General features: G+C 38.5%; 1 protein-coding gene across 4 annotated transcripts in view; it reads left to right on the top strand.

The window, feature by feature from the left end:
• LOC135503598 (small conductance calcium-activated potassium channel protein 1-like) overlaps positions 1-12,822 on the top strand; it is a 120,453-nt gene that overhangs the window by 55,189 nt on the left and 52,442 nt on the right. For all 4 annotated transcript variants that reach the window (XM_064797213.1, XM_064797216.1, XM_064797215.1 and 1 more), the window contains one exon: positions 6,418-6,513. In XM_064797213.1, coding sequence (XP_064653283.1) covers positions 6,418-6,513 — 96 coding nt within the window. The remainder of the gene's footprint in view (positions 1-6,417; positions 6,514-12,822) is intronic.

Here is a 12,822-nt window from a genome sequence, read left to right as displayed (position 1 = left end):
CAAATTTCGATCTGGATTTACATCGCTTTGCACCACCTCACTAGCGAAAGGTAAAGCTCATGATTAATTGGTATGTGAATTTCATGAGATACCTATTTGTGAACTGTATGTAACCTACTTCATACAATGTCCCATGGATGGTACTTCATCTGCAACCAATTGACTTCGTTCTATGTTACTAGTTCTCCTTCATCCCATGAGTTGTTCTACTCAACGATTAAAGGCATACGCCAATCTTTAAAGTTTTTATGTGAAATTGAATTTCAAAATTTCCAATTGCGTGAAAACGTACTGAATATATATCAACATTTCCGTTGTGTAGACGGATATACAAATATTATCTTCACCAAGTTTCAGCCATGTTGCATCCATGATAACAGCACACGCATTGTTTATATCTGGTGTTCTATTTTCCTGACCCGCGATTTAAATTGAAGGGCGTTATACCCCTTTAACAACGTGGAAATACTTCATCTTGTTTTCAAATACCTGCGTATTAGCAAGTAATATGGATTAAAGAATCTATATATCTATCTATCTAATACATAATTGGTATTAGCCATGATACAAAATTATAAACCCCTAATGGATTCTGACGCACTTTTAATGGACACATGTAATTGCCGTGTTAAAATACAAGTAACGTCCATTGATGGCTTATCCCTAATTGATTCTGACGCACTTTTAATGGACACATGTAATTGCCGTGTTAAAATATAAGTAACGTCTGTTGATGGCTTATCCCTAATGTATTCTGACGCACTTTTAATGGACACATGTAATTGCCGTGTTAAAATATAAGCAACGTCTGTTGATGGCTTATCCCTAATGTATTCTGACACAATTTTAATGGGCGCATGTAATTGCCGTGTTAAAATATAAGTAACGTCTGTTGATGGCTTATCCCTAATTGATTCTGACGCACTTTTAATATACACATGTAATTGCCGTGTTAAAATATAAGTAACGTCCATTGATGGCTTATCCCTAATTGATTCTGACGCACTTTTAATGGACACATGTAATTGCCGTGTTAAAATATAAGTAACGCCTGTTGATGGATTATCCCTAATGTATTTTGACACACTTTTAATGGACACATGTAATTGCCGTGTTAAAATATAAGTAACGTCTGTTGATGGCTTATCCCTAATGGATTCTGACACACTTTTAATGGACACATGTAATTGCCGTGTTAAAATATAAGTAATTTCTGTTGATGGCTTTTCCCAAATGGATTCTGACACACTTTTAATGGACACATGTAATTGCCGTGTTAAAATATAAGTAACTTCTGTTGATGGCTTACCATTGTTAGTCCTCATGGATGATGTGAGGTTACTCAATAACCATGGGCTTTAAAGCACCGAGGTTAATTTCAGAATAGGGAAAAGCTTTTCGGTGGGTTTTAACGAATATCGTAATTGAGTAAGATATTTTCAGTAATTGATTTGGTAACGTACTGAGGTCAACCAAGATGGCGGACGACTATTGAATTTTAGTTACAGTCAGCCAATTGGAAATATCCAAGGCATGATATGTCAAAGGTCATTGAGCCGCGTTCACAAAAAAATTCTTGGGCGCCCGCCGAGAACAGATGTAGTCTATGAACTTACCTCGATATAAAAGTCGATAACTTATTATTCTGGAGAAATAAAGAAATCTTGTCTCAACAAGTATGTGTTGGTCTTTGGCAGTATCGCATTCAATCCTTGCCAAACTGTTCCTTTATAGCCATCCGAAACTTATAATCCCTTCCACAAACGAACGGCGCTTATTGTTAACTCTACCCCATAAAGACATCAAGATATGTCGAAAATATGTCTTGCTCATTAATCTTTCATAGCATCAATCAAGGAAGAAAGAAAGAACTATAGAAACGAAATCTTTACCATGGTTGAACAATGATGTCTGAGGATCAAGGAGAATTGACAATGGCTTTAACAGTAGGCCTTGCGGGAAGCAATTCTTAGCTGTTTATCGTTTAACATTTAGAAGCTTATATCTGTTTGCTCTCACCATCCATTGTCAGCAAATTCAGAGGCGAATTTGAATTTCGAAAGAAACCAACAAACATTTTACTTATTTTTTGGTATATAAGCTTAATGGTATCAAATTTAAATATGCATATCGCACCCTAAAATTACCAACTGGTTGGTCTATATTTTGAAACACCTTTTTCTGATGCGATTTATTGTTAGCCAATTATTTATTTATTACGGTGTTTAAAAAGGTCAAGGGTTACGTTTATAGGCACAGACGCAACAGCCTCAATTTAGGAGTTCATATCGGCAACATACAATACAGGTCGATTATAGATATTATGCCTGAAACCATAATTTTCAATTCAGATGGTGGATCTTTTCAAATACCATTGACATGTGTAAATATATAGCGATGAAACAGTTTTAAATTGCATTTGCCTTTGAAGGATTTGGCTCGGTGAAGACTTGATCACTTAATCGATGTGTTTCTGAAAATTCGATATAATATAGCAATATTAATATAACGGATAAGTACAAATGTATGGTTGCACCTTCGATTCAGTTATCAACCTTCAGTTCAATAGCAGACGTCGTCCTAAAATCCTAAAATCTGTTCCTGGTTTCCTTCCACCAAAACGATGAATGCAAGCTACAGAAGTCGTGCATAGGAGATGCTGAGAAGAAAAGGTTTATCCATCATTGCGTTTCGCACTTCCTTCTAGTCGGTTGGTGCTACCTGGGTAGAGACTACCTGCTGGCCTACTGTTTTAGAGGAGAGCTTCATGCTGATAAGTTACCGGAATGTTCGTTACGGAACAAAGTTGAGCAGTGGTGGAACACAATCATGTTTTGTTCTTGCCACAGCATAGTATAGGCGACTGACTTGCCTGTCAAGTCTATCTAGATGAATACTTATCTTTCTTTTGTATTTGCCAACCGAATATCAGCAGTGTACACTACGAATGATAGCTACATGTATTTTAGGCTGCAAAGTTCTCTTATTGTGTATGAGTCTAAAAATTGGATTGCCAAGATCAGAAGCCAAATTCGTGACTAATTAATTGAAGACGTGCTGAGCAACAACGAGATTTGTATAGAATGTCACATAGCGTTTTAGGTATCTCATGCACTTTCATTCACAAGATTATTCTCTCGTATTGCTGCATGTTGCCTATCCCTCTGCATAAAGATGATGAGAATGCGGATAATACACAATTATTCTTTCGAAGAACTTTCCTAATAGTACGCCAGTAAAACATACACTGGTGGTAATCTGCTACACAAACCATGTACATTTCACCTTCACGCAGCATAGCACCTTAGAGTACTCTAAGATAGCACTCACCCAATCTGGGGCAAAGAGGTACCAGCTCAGCGTAGCAACTGACCCTGGAAAATAATCCTTTATCGTCATGACTACCTTTCCTAAAGATGCAAGGATTTAGAATAACTACGCAGCCATATTCTGGTAGATTAGTATAAATGATACGAAATCGTTTCAAAATATTCACATTCGGTTTTTGTTACACAAAGTGAGAAATCGAAACCGCCCTATAACCTGGTGAAGTTTTGATTTGTTGATATCATTGTACAGGGAATGATCTCTGCTTATTTGAGGAACTTTGCGAAAGATGATTTTATTTTGTTTTACGGACCGGCCATTTTTAATTGATAATGACAAAATACACCCATTTTCAGTACGTGAGTGCACTACATGAAATTATTATACAGGATACAGAAAAACGTCAATATCTAAAAAAACCCAGCAGTTTTAAAAACTTTTTTCATTAGTAAATCAAAATAGTAACGCGCCATCCGAAGCCATCCATCACTCGGCACACCAGAAGTTTCTGTTACTGACTGCAAAAAGCAACATCATGAATCATTGTTGCTGAAGGAAAGGGCATTCATGGCGTTTAAGCTAGATAATCCACAACCCTGCAAGATAATGCAAACAATTCTAATCACATTTCCCAGATTGCTTCGGGGCTGGATATTGTTGTCAGTGATGATATTTTACCACCATTGTTACAAATACACATTGCTTTCTTTGGTCGCATATCCTAGTAAACGATATTTCGTCGCAACAAAAGACGAGTTGCATGTGATGCATTTACATAATGAATTGGATCGGGGGTATATATATATATAACAGACAATCCCATCAGCATTCTATTTGCGATACATATTTATAAGCCACAAATGCTTCTATACACCACACGGACACTAGTATCAGTGTATATATAACTAGCACACGCTACCGGGAATGTGTAACTCAGACTTTTAGTTTGTTGTCACTTTCCAGCAGGGCTGTTAAACATTCTATCTCCTTCTCTTCGGGTTGATGGGGCGATCGCATGTCAACAAGGCTAGCGGCACAAACGTTTAATTATCTTCACGCCAGTAATGGCGATTTGAATAGCTAATCATCATATCTTTACAGAGAAACTCAGTCGAAAAGTGTTATAGTTTAGTACGGGATTGTGAGCTTCTGCCGCGAAAGGGGTACGCCTTTCGTATTTAATCGTGGGTCAGGAAAATAGAAACACTGTCAAACACAATGCCGCAGTGCACTTATCATCCATGCTACTTTGCTGAAACTTCGTATAGTATTTGTATATACAGTATCTGTCTGCACAAAGGCAGTGTTAGATTTAAAATCAGTACGTATTTTGCGCAGTTTAAAATTTTCGGATTTTATTACAAATTTAAAATTTTTAACGAAAGGTAGAGGCATTGTACTAACACATTCGTACAGAATTTAACTGGATATTATATTACGCTATTTCACGTCTAAAAATGATACGACTAGGCGGTCATACACTGTTGCTTGAAGGTTATGTACATGTATCAAGAATAGATACAAGTCTCATATTCAAGTTTTCTTGGTAGAGTACATGTACATGTACATTAGGTTTTATTTCACGATACCATCACATGCCACTTATTCTTGTACAATGTCTGAATTAACCACGTTCGTGAAAAAAAAACAGCGGTGAAATTAGTGGGGGTGTCATACTGACATGCTGCAGGTGTTTCTGAAACTTGTATGAGGCAAAAAGATTAATTCGTTATTTTTGGAAAGATTTCTCAGATATTACCAAGAAAACTGGTAAATAACAGATGGTATCTATATATAGTCCTTATACCAATAAGCGATATTGAAAAGTATATGTATCGAAAGCGACATGGTGAGGAAGATTAGTGACATATGAGCGCTAAATGCCCCAAGGGTAATACCATGTCGCTCTAGTTTCTGTATCAGCAGGCAGATGTGTTGTTCTAAAGTCGTTTCTTGATACTTCTTCATGAGAGAGTTGCGATAACTTGACCATTATTTTTACCACCAGTCAAAAGCAGTTATATTTGTGTGAGAATGGCGACGATAATTTACAATCATATATCGCAATTTAGTTATCATTTGACGTTCAGGAATGGTGTGGTGTCGAAAGGAATAGCACTGCATTATAAAAAGGCGGTATCATACGAAACCATTATGTCACAGAGGTCTTTACAATCATATACTGACCCATCAACGGTTGATTTGATATAATTTTCGCATAAGAAATTTGCGAATATGAAACCCTGAAGCTTCAAGATAATATTAACAGAGTTTTGCATTTTGTCCTTTAAGTCTTTGACGAAACATGCCACGAAAACAAAACGTCCACTTTCTCATTGATAAATGATGTTAAGAAGAAAAAAACAAACTCTGCCGACAAGAATTCGCTGTACCCATGTCTGCTCCCAGCTTTAGGCATATCAATGATTAAACTCTGTGGACTCTGTTGGCGAGCAGCTGATGTACTAATAGAAATAGAGCAAATGGAGAGACAAAAAAAACCTTCCGATTCTCTGGCCTTTTCTCCTTTCCTCATCAGTCCTTCTGCAGCCGTCATATTTGTATAAACCTATCCTATAAGAGGATTATCTATCGGCTATACACGTAATGATATGAAGGATTAGGCGCGATCTGGTGGCACACAGGTGTTTCGTATATTTCTTTTGCCTCTAATCCCTGAATAATAGCATTTTTGCTAAGGGAGAACCTTTGTGACATGATAGGGAAATCCGCCAGTTAACAAAGCCGTCTTGTTTCAAGGTCACCTCCCTAACAGGACACACAAAGACTATTCAAAGACAAAGTGACAGACACCCATCAGTAGCGAAAGCAGTCTCTTTTCACGGACATCTCAGCTCTTTGACAAGACACATACTTATAATCATAACATTAAAAGAAACAATTCGATTTCAGTTACATTTTTAGTAGCCATGAAAATAGATACACAAATAATTTCTTCCCTGAAAATTCATCCAGGCGGTGACCCATTTCTTTCATTATAAGACGTGTTCTTTTTCAGTATTCCATAATGTTGTAGTTAAAGAACTACACGAACGCACTCCTCAATCATGCTCTATCTTCTATTTTCAGAGAGAGATATATTCCATCGTGTTAAAGTCGCTGATCAGTGTCTCGTCTGCGATACTCGTAGGACTCATCATAGCTTACCATGCTTTAGAAATTCAGGTAAGAAATTGAAACACGCCTATACATATATACTTTGATACATTTAACTCGTTTTCCTATCTATTTGTTTCGCCATTTCTGGACAAGCATCGTCATAAGGACAAACACTTATATGTACTTAAATTTATTGAGAAAACCAAAATTGGTTATTGCTATTGCTACTAGCCGTGTTGGAACGAGCACGACATAAAGTTGGTCAATGGGATGGTTGGATATCAACTTGCCTGCCACTTTGGTGCGAGTCATCGGGAAAACGATTTATACCAGAACCTAGCGTGTGAGAACAAAATGATATGATACATGTAACAACCCAGATATAATAATTTTACGACAATAAGAGACACTTGTTATCTAGTACTTCATTGTTATGCCATTGTGTGCACATTAAACCATTACATGCAATATGTGTGCGTGAACATAAATATTCCATGTCAACCATCGTCTTCATAAAAAAATGACTAAACGGAAGCTCAGCCCCCTCAGTGGTGACATTTGTGAAACCAGCCCTTCGGCATGGCGAAGCAATTTTCCTGACAACCCAAAAGAAAGTATCAAAAGAACATTATAACACCTTACTAGGTATTAGGGCAGTTTCTGTGACGGCCAATGCGTCATATTCTGACGCAAATGTTGTCGTACGCCCCAAGTGGGGGTAATTTAGATTGTCAAATCGTAATTGTGCGTATATTCTCGGCCTTTGCTCTTGTTGACCCAATAAAGGTGGTGGTTACGCCTGTTGTTGCAGTTGTTCTTTCAGCATATCAAGCTAATGTTAGAACTGCTTGACCTTTTCTCTGCAGGAAGTCTATCAGTTCTTTATAATGTTTGCCAACATTTCCAGACAATGATTATGAACATCTTGCTTTGTGTCGTCGCAAATTGTATGGGCTAACCACTTGAGTAAGAACATTTAGCCTTATATTCAATATATTGATGGGCTGACATCAGACTGTAGTATGTCATTCTTGCATCATTTGGGCACAAAAGATAGAATTCACTTGTCTGGTTTCTTTTTGATATAAGTGCAATTACCATGAAATATATAAAATATGATGTCGCTCTCGAGATTCAGAACTGGTTAACATTTAAGGCTACTTGGCACTTGGGGCATCGGATTTTGTATCAACCGTTTTAACGTTTTCTTGCTAAAGTGAGACTTTAGGCAGGAACAAACAGTATGCCAGATTAAGTTTCAAGATGTCGCCGGTAGGGGTCTCTCCTACCTCACATGTACATGTACATGGAAATCATTCACGCTTGTATGTATCGCCGAATCAAAACTCAACCCATCCCCTAGACTGTGCATCAGTCACGGCCTGAAAACTACCAATTTTACCCCTAGCTCCTGCTTATATAGTCCGCCTTAAAAAAAATGTTCTTGAGTTTGGTGATCATTTGCGTGTACTTCTCGATCCGTCTGCTGGTCATGATGAAAGTGTGTCTTCTCGCAAGTTCCCCTGTCTTTTTTATCGTGCAACAACTGTACTGATTACATCAGCAATCTTGATCAAAGCTCGTCAGCAGACACTGATGCTTTGATGAAAAGGTGAACCAATGATGACAGAAAAAAATAAAAGAACTCTAATCTTATATGATATTGCGTACTTTTGATGTTACTCAGCGATTTCGACTATGGTGCGATTTTTGGCTGCAATGCACGAGGTGACACAATTTGTTATTTGCATTGCCCAGCATGACAACGAAATTTGTTTTCTTTCTCATGATCAATGATAACTACATGTATTCTTAAAGTCGAAGTACATACTAAGTATGATGTATTTCATCGACTTTTTGGGAAACTAAAACATGCAAGTGGCACCAGACTTGATGACTCGACTGACAGACTTCCGTATAGTTGTAGGGGTTGCGAAACCTGGTATCTAATTTCTTCGATCATACCCGACGGAAGTTCCTTTCACGTGGCCTGTAGCTTCGGCTAGATTGACCTTATGAGGTTATTTGATTGGTCGAGACAACCAATGAATACAGATAGCCATCGGCACAGTCTCAATACACCAATACGTCCAATATACTGACATGACTGGCGACACTCAAAGCGGTAGTTAATCTTCTCTTGAATGGCAGGAATAATTGGGAGACTATAATTAGATATGGAATCAACTTGGTATCGCCATTCCGCCTATAATTACGGCTACATATTGTCCGGGCGTCTAGACCATACTGAACTTCCAGCGGTATTGCGTCCGTAGCCTCCGTCCATACATGCCCGCGTTGTCTGGAAGCTGAGCAATGTTAATACATTGATGGTCAAGATTGTCTAGACTAGCAGTCGTCACAGACTTGAATAAAAGGATGCTCAGATTGTAAATTTAGACACGGTACATGTTAGATGTGCTGTTTCAAAATCTGTTACTAAATAATCGTGTGTCATGGCCAAAAAGATAACCCAGTGGTACTTTCTCCATTTACTAGAACTAGCGTACTGCTTTCTCGAAGAATCAGCCTCGACAACGCTGATAATAGCTGGAGTTTAGACAAGGTCATAGAGACACTTGGCTCTTTTGAGGGATTGAAATTAAATCCCTCTACTAGCTAAGCACCCAAAGAGAAGCTTAAGTGATCGCAAAAAGACGCAAGCGAAGAGAATCCTGCAAAATGTGAGGGCAGTAATATAAGTTTACATCTCTGAGGACGCGTTGGGTTCACGATTGTCAGGGAACCTTAACTGGGTATCGTCTACTTCCCCTCTTTAGCCTATTGGACGGCTGTCCCTTTAGCTACTGATCCGCCCGTAGCCGCCCGCCCGGCTCCTCACTGATCCGCCCGTAACCAGAAATGACTGAAAGCTCTAAAATTATCGCTATTATTCCGCTATGTCCTCTCCAATTTCAGTCAACAAGATATCAAAACGCCCTATTTCAGAATCAGACATGAACTCGAATAACAATTCGAAATGAAATCAATACCAATAATCAATCCAGTGCTTTTCCGATCCTCGGGGGAAATCTTTCAAACTGGTCGGACAGATTTAGGTCTTGATAATGAATTTTGACATTTCTGTGCAACCTGATCCTATATTGAGTGATGGATTTATCGCGCAATGTGAGAGAAGATAAAAATTCATTTAATGACGCGATGTTCTTGATAAATGCTCCGCGCTTGGCGTGAGGGAACGATTTTTTCAATAGCACAGTTTTTGCCAGTTTCTGTCTTATAATTGCGTAACTTAGCACGGGGTAGCATGAGTTGTGCAAATCATATCATTTTCCCGTAATCTATTAAGCAGAGCAAACGCGATGGTTCAACGCGTGTCTCTTGAGTAATCTGACCTCCCCGCAGTGATGTTTTGGAAATATTTGCCTGATGGCTGTGATTGTTTTATGTACGTGAACCTTTTTTCGTGAACATGGCAAATGGATGTCGACATCCGAATGCCTAACAAAGGTAGTGGTGTGAGGCAAAATATCTCACCCCTCCCCGTAAGTCAAACAGCACTAAAGAAAAACACCGTATCATCTTTGCCAGGTTTAGCCGGCCGGTGTTGTCTCGCACTTGATATTGATTATTCGAGGTGCCTCCGTAATTGTTTCTCTCACGAAAAAAAATAGCCCGTTAACCTCATAGTATGACCATCGAGGGAGGTACTCTTTACAGGCTGAGTAAATTAATAGGTAATGAGGTCCCTCGTGCGTTGGAAAGTCTTTCAACAAACGATGCTGGACGTAATGGGCATCAGGTTCAGACATCTTTAACCGTAATAAAACGTGACCGCGGATCCCTTTCGCTTCTCCAGTGTCCTAATTCAGTGAAATGAATGTATCCGTGGGAAAATCGTGACAACAAACTGTTACATAGATGTAATCTTTAAAGCTGTCTATATTATATCCACAAAACGGTCTGCAAATTGTATAAGGACATTTTCGCAGATGTAAGGTACAAATGTGTCATTGCAGACAATACTTTCAGGCAAACCTACAAGACGTGTCATTTTTCACGTGGAAATCTAGTCTTGTCATTAGATTGACGTCCTGTGTCAAATGCAATTTATACCGAGTTCCTTTATCGGAAAATAGATTTATTCCGTTCGTGACGATTTCAGTTTATTAAGTGTGAACCCGCCTCTAAACTGCATGCTCACTGTCTGTCTAGCTCATGTTACGGTGAGCGATCAATTGGATCGATGTCTGGTGGCACGCAACATCTTTCAGTCTGGCTGCTCTTTAAAAAAGTGCAATTAGTTTGACTAAGGTCATACCCTTTCTGAAGTAAATTGAAATGCTCGAAACATCGAAATAGTTACTTGGCTTTTCCATTCCACTAAGTTAACACAATTACCTTTATCATTTTATAGTACTTTGTCTTTATAGTAACGTGTTCTTCTGACCACACTCAAACGACTAAAAAAACCCAGCATTTTCACCTTCAATTCATTTTGAGGCCCATCCTGTCGTTATCAAAATTCTCAAAGGCTACAAGGGACAGGAACGCATCGTAGTTCTGCCCCAGGAAGCGGTATCATGATGTTTTGCAAGTGTAAATGAAAGCAGCTGATCGAAAAGGAATGTAATACGTCAGAAACAAAACAAACTTTTGCAGCGAACGTCACGAAAGCCAACCAAGCGGTATCAATCCCGCTTCAGATTTGATAGAAATACATTGTATCAAGAAGTGTTACTTTATTTCGAAAGCAACCTTTTGTGCATCAAAGAGGAATCCCCGTACAAGTCAAACATCGATTCTCCCCACAGACGCACACGCATCACAACAAACGACATTTCTGATTCAATCGAGTCAACCCGCAGAATGTTTAATCACGGGCAATGTAACATATTCAAAATTTCACTCTTGATTTATTCAATTAGTGACAGAGACACCTGAACATATCTCAGCCTACGTCAGGGTCTAATGAAATTGAAATTCTGTTCCAACCAACCATGAAAAACACAGGAACAAAATTGTATTTTCTAATCTTATATTCCGTCTCGTTCACCTTCCCTGAAGGCGCTTGTGTATTTGATTAAATTGAACGACTACATTCAAATTTGAGTTTAGCCGATATGTGTTCGCGTGCGTCACTGGCAAGGGTATCATATTGTCTAAAAAGAACACAGAAAAAATGACGTTGCGGAAAAGTGATAACAAAATTACGGAAACGTCAGCTGTGTTTCGTTTTGACATTACGCTGACAATATGACCACCGCAGCTCATTCAATTCGAAGTTCATTTTGTCATAACATATATATACTGCGGATGACACTTCGCCAAATACATTGGATTAGTCCGTTCGTTATTTCATTTTACTTCCCTTCGGGCTGACAATATGTGTACATAAATATGTTATCTCGTCACCTGTGGTAATTTGGTCAGGTCTTTCCGAGAAGGTGTAATCCGGTTACACCAAACTTTTAACTTCAATGGATAAGTATAGTTGTTCTCGCTATGTATTCTCTTATCGTCTCCAATATTGACTGTGGTACAATGCAGCAACCACCAAATGATGCTGATCCAAAAAGAGGACATTGTCAATTACTCAGTAGACGCACATTTTCTTAATGACTTGACTAATTGCCAACTGAAAGCAACAAATTTGTTTTTCACGCGATGGATGATCACCAACCCATTCCAGCATGTCCCGATAGCCTTGTTGCACAAGGAGTTCGCATTTTATTAAACCCACTTTTGTTGGAATTACCAGATGCTGACAAGTGTCTCCATGGACCAACCTATTTATCACTGACAGTAAATTGCAGCTGTTATTTTCAAGGCTACTGATGTTTGCTCACTAACGTACGAGTTCATGGCAGCATTCTTTTCAGTGATATTTCGGACGCAAATTATATAACATCTTCTCTCTTTCAACGGAGACAAATTCTTCAAACCGAATTCAAATAACAATAGTTCAAATAACTGCAGATAAACCAGTGCTGACAATGGCTCATTAAAGACTTTTTATCCGCCGAGCACTTTTGAATAAAACCCAATCAGCCTTCATCTCCTACGAAGCAAGAAAATAATTAATGATATATAGCAATCGTAAAGACGAAACATTAAGGATTAGAAGAAATACGAGTAACCTAATTTAGATCCATTTCAAGAAATAATTAAACGAACTATTTTTTTACTTACTTGAAAAAGCTAGCCAAATTGATTTTGTTGCAATATCGTATTTACTTTGATTAATTTTGGCCTTTGTACGTAACCGGAAACGAGATCTCCATGACCGCGTATAGGTGAAGGCTATTCCACGAAATCGCACGCGTTACGGCTTTGTTATTTTACGCCGAACTGCTAACCCAAACTCCAAAACAAAGGATGGTTCTGCGATAACGCATGCCCTGTGTGATAAGC

The sequence above is a fragment of the Lineus longissimus genome, chromosome 2 (assembly GCF_910592395.1).
Source record: "Lineus longissimus chromosome 2, tnLinLong1.2, whole genome shotgun sequence".
Taxonomy (NCBI): Eukaryota; Metazoa; Nemertea; class Pilidiophora; order Heteronemertea; family Lineidae; genus Lineus; species Lineus longissimus.
Note: the sequence above shows the minus strand (reverse complement) of the source record. Positions and strands in the feature narration are given on the sequence as shown.